Source organism: Zootoca vivipara, chromosome 2 (genome assembly GCF_963506605.1).
Source record: "Zootoca vivipara chromosome 2, rZooViv1.1, whole genome shotgun sequence".
Taxonomy (NCBI): domain Eukaryota; kingdom Metazoa; phylum Chordata; class Lepidosauria; order Squamata; family Lacertidae; genus Zootoca; species Zootoca vivipara.
Window position 1 is genome coordinate 58,908,585 of NC_083277.1, and position 14,192 is coordinate 58,922,776.

Here is a 14,192-nt window from a genome sequence, read left to right on the forward strand (position 1 = left end):
AGCTCTGAATAACTTTGACAATTATCCCACCAGAGGTCTAGGTTCATGAACAGAGCATGAAAAATATTTGGAAATACTGTATTTAGATCAAAATACCATTTTCATTTAATGCTTACAATAGAAGGGTGGTGTGTGTGTGTGTGTGTGTGTGTGTGTGTGTGTGTGTGTGTGTGTTTAAAGGAATCATAATTTAGCAACTTCCTGTAGTGGGACCTGAGTTTCTGTCAGCTGCAAAGATCTGAGACTGTTCTTCCTTCCGTCCTGAAACCAACTGTTGTAAATGTTTGCCGCCATGGTTTGTGAGCACAGACGGCAACTGTAAGCTAACCCCACACTTCTTATATTGTGCCATTTGCGAGAAGAGGTAACATCCTAAGAGTGGCTTAGAGAGCCAAAATAGAGTGGCACCCTGTGTATCCTGTTATCTGATAATTCACACACTGGGGGGGGGATTCTTTTGGTCTTCCAGGCCCTTCATTGCGGCTTAGAGGTCTGCAAACTTATTCTTCTGAATAAATCTTGGTAATGGTGCAAGCGCAGAGGTGGCCAACTCCCAAGAGACTGCGATCTACTCACAGAGTTAAAAACTGGCAGTGATCTACCCCCTTTTGGGGTTCAGGTTAAAGTTGTTGAACATTTTTTTAGGGAGGGGGAAAGCCACGTTTTTTAGGGGTGCAGGGAAAAATGATGAGCTTCTTTTAGGGGAGCCAAACTTGTTGAGCTTCTTTGGGGGGAGCCAGTGATCTACCACAGATGTCCAGTGATCTACCGGTAGATCATGATCTACCTGTTGGACGTGTCTGAAGGGAAGGATAACGAGGCTGTTCTCCACAGGTCCTTAACAAATTAAATATCTGCAACATTCTAGACATGGAAAGGGCATGTTTGCCCACTCGCATGTCAAGTTTAGCCAAGTAATGCCAGCTTAAGGACCACTTCTTGCAATTTCTCTGCCCAAGACGGTCTCTTTCCTCCCCTTTGACTGGATTTCACTCTGCAGCAGGCAAAGTGTTAATGGGACTTGGCCATTGAGAGCATGGCCTGTCCCATTTTTGCATGCTCTTGCTTTTGCATGATGTTGGTCATGTGCACTACACTGTTTCTGCATGAACAAATGGTGCATCTCACAACCCAACATGTGTGTGTGTGTGAGAGAGAGAGGGGGGGGGGTTAGGGTTGCCAACTTTTAAATTTCCACATGCAGCTCTCTCTCCAAGCACAGTTTGATAGGCAGCAATTGGCAGGTGATAATGCTTAGCTGCAAAAGTGGTGCCTGCTGATTTATGCAAATCGAAGCTTTGTTATAGGTCAGGAGAGAGTTGTTTTTGCTTTTATCTAGTTGGCAATCCTAAAGGAAATGCAAAACTTTTGGTAACCTCTATACCTGGCTCATAGAATGGGAGCTGAAAAAAGTAGGCAGGGTCCATCTCCCCACCATGCAAGAGTCTTCCGTTTTAATACATGCAGTTGCCTTGATAATAGCTGAGTGCAAAGAAACTGAAGTGAGCCCCTAGTGCATCGCAAGGCTAAGGATGTTATGCACGTAAGCAAAAGGACTGCTGATGTTAAACACAACAGACAGGTGATTAGATACCACACTGTTGACTCTGTTTGTTCATTATTGCTATTTAGCTGGGTTTTGTTTTTTAAAAAGTAGGTACCTGGAGGTTAAGTAAGCATAGCAGATGCATGGAGAGGAAGTGAAGAAAGGGAGGGAATTAAATTTGCTTGCTCTTATTTGTAGCTGCTAGTGAAGCTGATGTTGCTGCAATTAAACTCACATTGACTCCGGTGCTGGCAAGATTGGCAGCTGAGCATGCACAGTGGTGGGGCTTCAACATTTTCAGTTCTTACTTAAGCAGGGGGTGGGATCCTTTGGGGCCCTACTGTGCTGTATTAAATGCAAAATCAATTATTCAGCGCAAAACACCATTGCCCCAGCTTCGCTAGCTTTTTGGCAGTGCCCAGATAACCTGACATATCAAATGCAATTAAGCTTTTGGTATTCTTCCATTCCTGCGGTCAAAAAGCCCACTCTTGATAACATACAAACCCCACAGCATCAATCACTCATGTTGCCTTTTGATTTTAGGAAGATTTTTTTCTTTAAGTATCTAAACCTGCAAAAATCACAGTGGACTAAAACTTCATTTATTTAAATAATTGATTTATAGTAAATGAACCTGTATCTGGTCATGATGATTTGCAGGTAAACTTCTACATTACTTTATCATTGTGTGTGTTTTTAAAAGCACCATCTGATGTAGGAATTAGTACCAATGATTCTAGTGCAGTATAATGTTTACTTGCACATATAGTGGCCCAGATCCAGAACTCTGTGTGCACTCCAGTGTGCACCCAGACCTCCTTACATGGAGTAGTTTCCTCATTCACTTTAATTGTGTGCAAGACTCCACTCCTGGGAATGTTTTTCTGCATCTCTGCACAGCAGATCCCCCTCATCTGCAAGAGATCTCTGGATCACCACAAATGCTTTTAACATGAGGGTTTCTCTGTGTTTCCAAGCCCAGAGACTTGTAAGTTAGAGCTGGTTCAAGCAATTCAGCGAGGCACGTGGGTGAAACTGCCTCACGGCACCTTAGGGAGATGGGGTGTTTCAAAACACCCCTAGTTCTCCTTGCACATCCAAAACCCACTTCATCTGCATGCACTGGCTTTGCACGTACAGAGGGATTTTGACATGGAGTGCTTTCAAGTTAGTCACCATTATGGAAAAATATGTATCAGCTCTAAGTTCCACTGAAGCCCGTGAGATGTGCCTGTAAATAGGTGAGTGGATATGGAGTTGTCTAGCCCAGTGCAGTTCACTCTAACTCAGTAGTGGGAGCCAGATGTGGCTTAAATGGCGCTCAGCAGCCCTATTTCACACCTTCAAGTATTTTTTTGCCTAACTGGAATGCATCCTTGAACACTGATCAGGCCTATAGGTTGCCTGGATGAAGGATATAGAGAGGGGAGTGTGGGTGTGGGTGTGGAAACTAGCCTGGCTGTATAAAGTTAAACATTTGTTGGTTCCCACAATTTTGCTTCTCACCCCTGGCATGGGGCCCCCTGACATGTGCCCAGATGGCACTGCGGACGTTGATCAGATACGTGCTCTAACTGGCATCAGTTCTTAAAGACTTCAGGCACCGATCCTTTGCAGCCCTGCTCCCCAAGATCTGTTTAAATGAGAGGTGCTGATGGTTGGACTCGGCATGCAACTAACTTGCAATGCTACCGAGCTGCATCCCTTTCTCTAACCATTTCCCCCTTGCAGTTCTGAGCTCAGATCCTGCTAAGCATGTCAGGATGGGAAGCCAGTGGCTTTTCAAAAGGGAAAAGAGAAACTCACTTGGTACACAAAGCCTCAGTGGGTGAAACAAGTGGAACAATATATGCAAAGGAGTACAGGCTGAAATCCCTCTGAAATGCAAGCTAAGATCTTGGTTGATGAGAAAGGGATAAGATCTGGGCCCAGGGAAGACACACTCCCCCCCCCAACCCTCTGCAATAAAGTTAGATGCCGAGAAAGTCCCTCTGTACAAGCTCTGTTAGAGCTTTCTTACAAAGTGACGTTGGTGCGAAGGCTGCAGAAAGCTACAGCAACATCAGTGCTATTATTTACAGCACTACTAAATCATATTAAAATATAGTATACCGTACTGGAGTGTGATAATACTATGTTTAAGCAATTACTTTTGCCGGCTAAGATTCATGACTGCTGCACAGGCAAACCTCACCCCCTCCTATCGCTTTCAGTGGGCAACCTTTTCAAAAGCAAAGTTACCGCAGTGCCAAGCCATCTCATTTTATGCATGGCTTTGTTCCGCTTGTTTAGCTGTACTAGTTTGCTTGAGCTGGCCACACACACACACACACACACACACACACACACACACACACACACAGAGCCATGAAATGACTTATACTTTTAAAAGCAAAGTTTTTATGCAGTACCTTTTAGTAAGGATGCTGTGGACTGCAACTCTGGCATCATAGAATTGTGGAGTTGGATGGGACCACAAGAGTCATCTAGTCCAACCCCCTGCAATGCAGGAATCTTTGGCCCAACATGAGGCTCGAACCCACAACTCTGAGATTAAGATTCTCATGCTCTACCAACTGAGCTATGCGCATTTTTATTTACTTATATATTTGAATGTTTATGACCCCCAGTTTTTCATAAAATATATCAAGGCAGCTTACAACATAAAATGCAATGAAACCTATCTACAAATGTCTATAAAGCATAATGAAAAACATCAATAAAGCATCAGTAGATATTGGCTGGTATCTACTGATACATTGTAAATATACATTGTCTCTTTGAAGCAAATGGGAGTACGGGGCTAAGTTAGGTGTGAGCCGCATTTATTTGTATACATCTTGAAACAATTCACTCATAGACATGAATATTGCCTAACCTGTAATAGGAAGCTAGTTATAAGTCATTCAATGACTATGCTGCCTAAAGTGCTACAACTCCCTCTTGAGGAAAGCTAATCCCACTCTCTACCTCCACCCCCCCCCACTCTAATGGCCTTCCTTCAGATAGTCAAAATCTTCATTTTTAGGAAGGCTTTGGGGACATAAACTGTTGTTTCCCTTTTGAAGTAGTTTTAAGGACTGCGGTTACATTGTTTTTGATGGTTGTTTTTTATTTAAAAAACATTTTACTCTCTCTGTTGTTTTAATGTTTTATAGCTGTTGTTTTTCTTTCCATTGCCAAATTGTTTTTAAATGGTTAAGTTATTGTTTCAACTTGCATCATTAAGTACCTTGGGCTCATTAAGGAAAGGCAGGCTATAACCATTTTGAATGAATGAATGAATAATATCTAAATGGAACACCCATGTTCAGAAGCAGTGTACCTGACATAAGAACAGGCCAGTGGGAATAACTGGCCCCTGGAATAACTGGAATTGCTCGGCCACTGCAGGAGACAGAGTGTGCTAGGCAGAACTTTGGTCTGATTGAGCCAAGGCAGTGTTTTTTGTTTTTTCTTACTGTTCTTGCATTATATAGAAGCATCAATGGAAGATGCAGAGGTGGTTTTAGGGCAGTGCAACCAGTCCCCCCCCCTCACTGGGTGCCCAGTGCAGAGGGAGCCTGGTAAGCACTTGCTCAGCTATGAGCATAGCTGCCAAGTTTTCCCTTTTCTCGCGAGGAAGCCTATTCAGCATAAGGGAATTTCCCTTTAAAAAAAGGGAGAACTTGGCAGCTATGGCTATGAGAAGAAGACATGAGGGCTCTGACAGGGTCCTAGAGTCCTCTCACCTCCTTCCCAAAGCCTAGTTACTGCTTGCCTAGCTTTGGGAAGGAGGTAGGACCCTTACAGAGCCCTCCTACCTCCTTCCTAAAGCCTGGCATGGCATGAGGATTGGCGTGCCAAGTTTTGGCCTAGCTTAGGGCACCACAGTACCAAAGTCTGCCCATGGAAGATGCACACGCGGTTTTGTAGATCATCTGGGTCATCCACAAATGCTATTTCACTCATTACTGGAGACAGAGGACAGGAAGATCCACCTCTATGCAGCACCTAAGTTACTGGTGAATTTGGAGCACATGAGGACAAAGGACAAGAGAGCTTCTGTATTTTTAAAAAACTCTTGTGTAGAGGAGGGTGTCTCAGTCTACGCAGGCTTTCTTGCCGTCGCAAGATAAGCCGCTCCTGCTGAAAACACCCCCCCTTTCTTTGCTACTAGTAAAGACAAATACAGGAGCCCTGCCCTCCTCTACATCTGCTCACCCTAGTAAAAGGAGTTTACTAATGGCCTACCTTTAACAAGATGGCACAAAAGGTTAAGTATTGCAAATGCAGAGCTCCATCCTGCAAAAACATATGCCCGCGCACAGCAGTATACCCCGCATGAGGCTGTTTGCCATTTTTATTGGACCTCAATAAATAGCTTGTTGCAGATTTCAGCAGCCAGCCTTTTCTTTTAGGGTTGCCAACTATTGAACTGACCCCCCCCCTCCCTCCCTGGCGGCCTAGCTGTTCCTTTACCAGCCATTTGATCAGCATCAATTAGCAGGTGAGGGCAGTTCTGTGCCATAAAAATCTTTGCCTGCTGATTGCTGCAGAATAAAAAGTCTTTTAAAGGGCCAGACCAATGATTTTGTGTTCTAGCCCATTAGGCTCCATAGTCTTATGGAGGATCCCTTCTCTTTAAATAGCAACAGTGTATTACTTCTGCAGTGTTTGGGGGCCCTTCAGCTGATGGGGGACATGGGTGCTGCCCCAAAGTCCTTCCCTGAGATTCTCTTTGTTTTCTCTTTGTTGTGCAGTCATATTCCCCCCCCCCTTTGTGTACATGTTATGGGGGGAAACTGTAAACTTCCTTCAGATGGTGCATGAATTTCTGTTGTGATTGCAATGTAGAATGTTGCTGTGCGAAATGGCATAGTGGCACAGTTTCCCCTTCCTTGTCAGTTTTTGCAGCCCAGGCTGATGCTTTATTTATTGACTCAGCTGTAAGCTCCATCGACTTAGAGTCAGAATGTGCAGGACTGCACCCTTAAAGGTACAGGAGTAGGAGGAATGGACAAACCAGGACAGCTTAGAAGTCCCACTATTCAGAAACGAAGGGTGATTTATTCCACACATTCCATGGCAGCAAAAATCTGGGCCGGCCACCTAGAGAACACGTGACAGGGAGCCACTCCCTGACAACTGTGGCTATGTGCAACATGCATGTTTGTAAACATGTACTGATCACATACCACTTTGAGGCATTTATTTAATGCAGGCATGTCCAAAGTCCATTTCGGGGGCCTAATCTGGCTCGCTGGTCGGTTTAATCCAGCCCACTGTGGCAGTTTATTCCCTGGGGTAAAATCCCCCCAAACCTCAACAACTTCAATCCCCAAAAAACCCTCAAAAACTTCTATCCTAAAATAAGAGCTCAACAACTTCAACCCTAAAAAAAGGTCAACAACTTTGGTCGGCCCTCACGGCCCTTCACTTCATCAAATCTAGCCCTCTTTGAAAAAAGTTTTGACACCACTGATTTAATGCATCCTAGGCTAGAGCTAGATGCTCCGAAACCAACACATTCCTAACCCTGGGCTCGTTTGTTTATTGCATTTATACCCCATTTATTTCCCTCCAAGGAGGTGATGCACATGGTTCTCCCCCTCTTCATTTCATGCCCACAACAGCCCTATGAGGTAGGTTAGACGGAGAGGTGGTGACTGGCCCAAGGTGACCCAGTGAGCTTCTTAATAAAGTGGCGCTTTGAAGCCTGGTCTTCCAGCTCCTAGTCCTACACTCTAACTGCTGCACCAACACTGGCTGTCAAACTTAACCCTGACCCCAGTGTGGGGACAACTGCTGGGTGAATTGGCGGATAGCATGAGGGTGCTTAATCCTTCTGCTGCCGCCCAGTTCTCCCCTCCCCCTCTCCTTGTGGCTTGCTTCTTGCCCCTTTTTTCTGACCAGCTAGATCTGAGCCTAGAAATATGCCTGGCCTGGGAAAGGGATGAGGTTTGGGGAGCACTGGCAGATGGGAGGAAGATTAAGCAGCCCTTCCCTACCCCCTCAGTTGTTCCCTGCAAAGGCTCCCCATCTCCCCATTATGACCAACATGTGTTTGATGACTTAACGAGTGTGGTTGGTCTCCAGATTCCCTCAGCTTTAGCCAGCATGGCCGGCGGTCAGGGATGATGGGAGTTATAGTACAGCAACATCCAGGCGACCGCTACCTCCTCACCCTGGATTTACATATTGTGTCACGTAAGGTGTATGCTTAAATAGATACTGGTAATGCATGAAGCAGACTTAAATACTGACATGGCATTTTAGGTATTGGAGCATCTGTGTTACTGGCTTAGTCTCTTGTTTTCCAGAACTTGTTTGTTTGCATTGACAGGAATTTACTCTCCTTTAATTTGTTAGCATAGTTAACTAGGCTGGAGTTTTACAGAGCACGTTGTGAATCAGGTTCTGTGCTCCGGTAGTAGCTAGTTAAGTGTACAGCCATGCTTTTTGAATTAAAAATATATTAACTTTTTCTTTTTATGAATAGGCCCCATAGTGTTCTGAGCTTTACTGGTTTTCCCGTGCGCCCCCCCCCCCCCGCTATTAAGTTTATATTTTATTCTGAATTGAAAAGAACATTGTGGTTGTCTTGACTACTAAAAAAGCTTATCCTACACACCGCTCTGAAGATGTGCATAATGCATTGGTTAAAACAGAAGAGAGGGAGAGAGAGGGAAAGAGAGAGAGAGAGAGAGAGAGAGAGAGAGAGAGAGAGGGAAAGAGAGAGAGAGAGAGAGAGAGAGAGAGAGAGAGAGAGAGAGAGAGAGAGAGAGAGAGAGAGAGAGAGAGAGAGAGAGAAGCACAGAGCAAAGCTCTCACTCCGCTCTGCTTCTGGGACTCTCCAGCAACAAATCTCGAGGCAATTTCTGCTAGGATGCCGTCTGTTTAAGCAAAGCTAACTGGCTTGCCACATTGTTATGCATTCATGTGCTGTGTCGGTGATCATTTTCTCCAGGCACATTCACTTTGCAGGTTAAAAATATAAAATATATAAAATAAAAAACCCCTTCCTGTTTTTCTTTCTTTCCAGGCGATAGTGTATGAAGGCCAAGACAAGAACCCAGAAATGTGCAGAGTTTTGCTCACCCATGAAATAATGTGCAGGTAAGAAAGCTCCTGTCACCATTTAATTAGCAAATAGAAAATTAACTTCTGTCTCAAAAAAGAAAGCTTGGGGGTGGGGGTGAAGGTAGGTTGATCCTGTAACTACGGTATTTTGGAATGTAAAAGCATCACTTCCTTTGCTTCCAAGAAGCCCAGAATAACACAGTTTTACGCCTGCAATTAGCAACAAAGTCCCAGTCATCATACACATTTTCAATTATTTATTGCAGCTCAATCCTCAACAATGTACGAAAAGCTTCCGTTTAGACACTGTAGCCTTAATAGGTGTGGAAAATATAGTCACACCAAAAATGTTAGCATCTAAATTGCTCCCTTTCGAGGAGGAGTCATTATCCAGCAGAATCTCCCAGCAGTAAAATTGCCATGTTAGGCCCCTGGGATCACGACGGGCTTTCGTTCAGCCGGTCCGAAAGGCAGAGGATGTTGTCATCTTTTCACAGGTTTACAGGTTTATTCTCAGCAGCGAGATGCCATCTCGGCTGCCTGGGAAGGGCGCTTTAAGGGGGCCAGGGAAGGGAATATGGTCTGTGGTCAAGGTGATGATATCTGTAATGCAGACATAAGGCTTGGATGCCGCAAGGACTCTGGTGCTCAGGTTTACTATGGCATCTTCGTTTCAATGGGACCATTCATGGGAGCAAATTTACACCCATTTTGAAGCCTCGGATAAGGGGCCGTTGGCTCCACACAAGGTTTGTCCTTGTTTGGAAATATTTCCACATGTGTTTCTATCCAGGGCTGGCTTCTTTGGATCTGGCAGAATTAAGCAACAGCAACTCTGCTGGGGCTATTTGGGAACTGATCGCAGCATCTTTTTTCTTTCTTTCTTTCTTTCTTTCTTTCTTTCTTTCTTTCTTTCTTTCTTTCTTTCTTTCTTTCTTTCTTTTAAAAAAGTAATAAAGATGTGGGTCTTTTGCTTTTCCAATTCCATGAAGAATTGCATTAGGGTGCTGCCAGCTTTTGCACTGGGCTCCTGTGCCTGTCCCTTTAATGGCAGTTTGATTGGCAGCATTTAGCAGGTGAGTAGGTTTAGCTGCAGGCCATGAAGAGCTCTGCTGCTGCTGGTTGCTGCAGAACAAATCTCTGTTAAAGGGAATAGGCGAGGCCTTTTCTTTCCTAGGCCATGTGACAAACTCTCAGCAAGATCCTTAAGCTCATGCTAATGGGCATGACCCTACAATTTCAATGAAGCCAGTGAGTATTTTTTAAAATAAATTTCAGGAATTTCTGTGCAGTGAAACTCTGATGTAAGGAGGCCTGGTGAAAAAACGGGCCCAGAGCTCCCTTTCCTTTGATTGCTGTGTAGGAGAGGGAATTTCAGTAGTTAAAAAGCTTGGATGACAAGCTCCAGCGACTGAAATTCCCTCTTCTATTGAAGGTGCAGGGAACCTTTCTTCTTTTTCACCTGGATACTCCACATTGAAAAGTGGGAAAGTTCTCCAGATGACTATCAGAAATTCTGGTGTCAATTATGAAACAGTGTATTCTTGAAGGTCTCTAGGGGTTGGATCGAATGGATTCGTCCCATGAGTGCAAGTGCTTTCACCTGCAATATGAGTCTTCATTTCCCTCTCCTTTCTCTGCATCCTCCCAATCCGCTCAGATGCTTGGGGGAACCTCCATAACAGATTGGGGGACAGGGTGGTTGGGGGAAGAGAAAGTCCTCTTAATGCAAGTCATTCTTGCACTAACAAGACAACTTCATTGGATAAAAACCTAGGCTCCAAAAGTGAGACATGGGGATCATTTACAGTTTTACTTAATGTCTGTGTAGCAGGCAGAAATTCAACAGGTGAAGTTCCTCCATATCTCCATACAGGACAGCACATAGTGCTGTTGTGCCACTGTTAAAATTCAGAGCGCCTTGAGGTGAGAAAAGCGATTGTTCTATTGAAGTGCATATAATGGGTATAATTTGGAGAAAGTTCAAAACACCCATCGGGGTGGGGGGTGGGGAAGGAACTTAACATTGTTTACATTTAAGCAGCACAAATTTCAATCTGATTTCTCTGGGCTCCAACTATATCAGATAAGAAGCCAACCATGCTTTACTGACGATAGTGACAAAATTCCCCATGATTTCAGTGTGAACAGATGGCACTTGGAATTTTAACACCCACAAGACTTCCTTTCATTTATAGTGCCAACACACAGTAGTCTGTTCTCCTTAAATTATACAAAACTCTACATATTTACTTTAAATAAACCAAAAATGCAAAAATAACTAGATGTTAGCCAATTTTAATATCTGTGTCAGTAAATTACAGGGCTGCCAATATACCTTGACATGAAAACAACATTCTATGCCAAAATTCTGAATTTACTTGATGTAGTATTTGCATTGTTCTTAAATGTGCAATTTCTCACTGCTTTACAAATGCATGCAGGCAGAAAAGGACATGTTGCTTGAAATAAGAGGGTAATACCCTGTTAAAATATTTTAGGGCCAATGTGAGCATTCGTAGATGTTGACCAAACTATAAAAGATGCTCTTTTTCTGTCATGCTGCCTGATCTTATCACACAAACCTCTGATTGGTTGTACTGATACCACACTTTTCAACAATAAGGAAGGTTTGGAGGGTGTGTGTTCCAGCCTTGGTTTCTCTACCACTCGCTTCCCTGCCTGCTGTAAGTGGAAGTTGGGATGTGCTGAATCTGCACCAGGGGTTCAAATGCAGCCTCAATTATAAGCATAAAATTAGAGTCTGTTCCCCATTAATCAGCCCAGCTAATTGCTATGCACTACCATTAGCCATATGGTGTGAAAGACAGCTTGCTCTCTCTAAGATGAAATTTCTTCATTCCAGACATGAAATAGTGAAGGCCCTGTGCTTCAGAATAGCTTGTTTTAGATATTTAATTCCCAAACAACTTTCAGCAGCGCCTTCGATCAAGGCTAACGGCACAATAAAACTTTGAGTTTATGTCACCAAAACCGAATTATTTTCAAAATGGGAGGAACTGTGTTGCGGAGGAAACAAAGGGCTCAGATGTAGAGGAGAAATCCTGGATGAGTGGAAACGGCAAAGAACTGAATTGAGATTACAGGCGGCTGGTTGTTTACTGCACAGGATTTCCAAGTATCTTGAAGAGATGGTTCTTTTGGTGATGATAAAAATAAGAATAATGCCGAGGATAAGAATATTAGAGGGGAATCTTGCAAAGCTAACTTTTGTTAGTGGCCATTGTGCAAAAGAGATATCAAGGTGCAACCCGACTTCTAAAGAGCATCGTCCTCTTCTCACTGTAGAAAATGTGTGTTATCGTCAGCTTGTGTTTACTATTAAATGGCAGTTAATCAGACAGTTGTCTGGTTGCTTTCTGGCAGGCTTCGAAGTTGGCACAATTCAGGTTCTGGCCCTTTGTTACCATCCCTTGGAAGCAGCAATAAAAAGGGCAGTCATGTGAATGGGTCCCAAGATCTGCAAGGGGCAGCTTCCTATACTGTACTCTTAACGCAGCACATTGCAGGTTACAGTATTATTTTATTTTATTTTATTTTATTTTGGGGCTATCCTTCTCATGTTCTAACACACTATAACCCAGATCATCATTAGCTTCTGAGCAGAAGGGTTCACCTCTGCTTTTTGTTCTGTGGTGGTTTCAAGACTGATCATTCTCAGAGCACTAAATGACCCAACAACACCCCCCCCCAAACAACACACGTACACAGAACAAATACCTAGCATTTATACAAGTTTCAGATTGTTCAGGGCAGAAATCCTTACAACTGCTGGGTATGGCTGGCTGATATTCTCACCATTACAGTATAAAGATTTTTTTTGGGGGGGGGGGCTACTCAGTGAATTCATGACTGATAAAGAGATTTTATCCAGAGCCTTCCTATGTCATTGCTCACTCTCTTAGGCATCAAATGAGACATGATGTGGGGGTTTTGTGCTTGGATCTCCAGTGCATTTCCCTCCACGATCCTTTGGATCATTCGATTTCAATTCCAGCATGGGGAACCTGTGGCCATTTAGATGTTGTTGGACTGAAGTTCCCACCCATCCTAGACAAAATGGCTAATGGTCAGGCAATATGGGAGTTGTGGTCCAGCCACAACCTGGAGGGCACCAGGTTCCTCACCCCTGCTTTAATGAGACCAGGGTTGTAGTGTACCATGACCCTGATTGAAATAGCCCTCCTGAAGCTGTGGACAGGTGCCCATGTAGCTGACATTAGTTTCAGGCATGTGTGATTTGGATCAGCCCTGTGTCTCACTGCACTACAGCTCCAGCCCAAATTAGACCCTCTCATTGCTGCTTTTAAAGAGGTGGGAAAACATCCAGCGATCCAGTCACAGACATTTCATGCAAAACCAAGTTTGGTCTGCAGCTCTAGCTTTCTTAAAACAACCACCACCACCACCACCACCACAACAACAACAACTCTGAATCATCAAAATGAATTTGCTTTGAGTCGTATATTTACTGGCATGGTCCATATGTTGTTTTTTAAAAAAACAACAGCCCAGTTTTAATGTAGGAGAAGTACTCTTTGTTTAAAGCTCAATCTCACAAAAGTTATGTTTATGAAAATCAATAAGAAATATATATAACGATCATGATGCAGCCAGAACTAAACACTTTTAAAGTCCTACTGATTTCAAAGGGAGAGAGAAACACATGCTTAAAAAGAAAGATTAAGATTTAAAAGTGCTTAACTGTGCCTTCATTATGACCTTATTTGTTCTGTTTATGTCCCTACATATAAATTCAGGCAATAAAGTGGAACTCGGTTCTGAGGGGTTCAACTGCTCCAAGGAGACCCCAGGTTTCTAGGCATGGGTTTGGGATGAGGCATCAACAAGAGGAATGAGCGTGCTTATCACTCAAGCAATTAAAAATGCAGTGGTACCTCTATTTACGAATGTTTCTACTTACGAATGGAGCTCCGTCTGCCATCTTGGATGCGGTTTAGATAGGATTTTTTCTACTTACGAATTTTTAGATAGGGTTGCTTCGACTTACGAATTTTTTTCTCCCAATGCATTCCTATGGGATTCGAATTACAATTTTTTTCGACTTATGAATGTGCGTTCGGAACGCATTAAATTCGTAAGTAGAGGTACCACTGTGCAGTTCTTTTCAGATGTATGACTCATTGTGGGTCCCCGTGTGCTCTCCCTCTATTGCTAACTATTTTAATGTGTGCATTCCGCCTATCCCGTTATCGCTTACTAATTCCTCAGTAGTCTGGGTGGGGCCCTTAGTTTTCAACAGTCATTTAAAACTATTTTATGTCAATCACTTTTTAATCTTGCACTCATCTTGGAGAGGAGGTGAGGTCACATCTTTAATTAGTACTCCTTCTTTGGAAGGGAGTGCTATTTCAGGTTTTTTTTTTAAAGATATGAAAAATGTTTCTAGCAGTACATGAGTATGGGGGTGTGGGGAAGTATGACAGGGTGGTGTGAAAATTGATAGTCCTCAGATGCCGATATGTCTTAAAAGTTATTTTTTTTACGGAGCAGAGAACTAATCAACAGTTCTCATTATATTTGGCTCAACCAAAACAAT

General features: G+C 43.4%; 1 protein-coding gene across 8 annotated transcripts in view; it reads left to right on the forward strand.

Annotated features, from left to right (window-relative positions):
* EBF1 (EBF transcription factor 1) overlaps positions 1-14,192 on the forward strand; it is a 374,130-nt gene that overhangs the window by 12,763 nt on the left and 347,175 nt on the right. For all 8 annotated transcript variants that reach the window (XM_035105765.2, XM_035105769.2, XM_035105766.2 and 5 more), the window contains exon 5: positions 8,574-8,647. In XM_035105765.2, the coding sequence (XP_034961656.1) occupies positions 8,574-8,647 (74 nt within the window). The remainder of the gene's footprint in view (positions 1-8,573; positions 8,648-14,192) is intronic.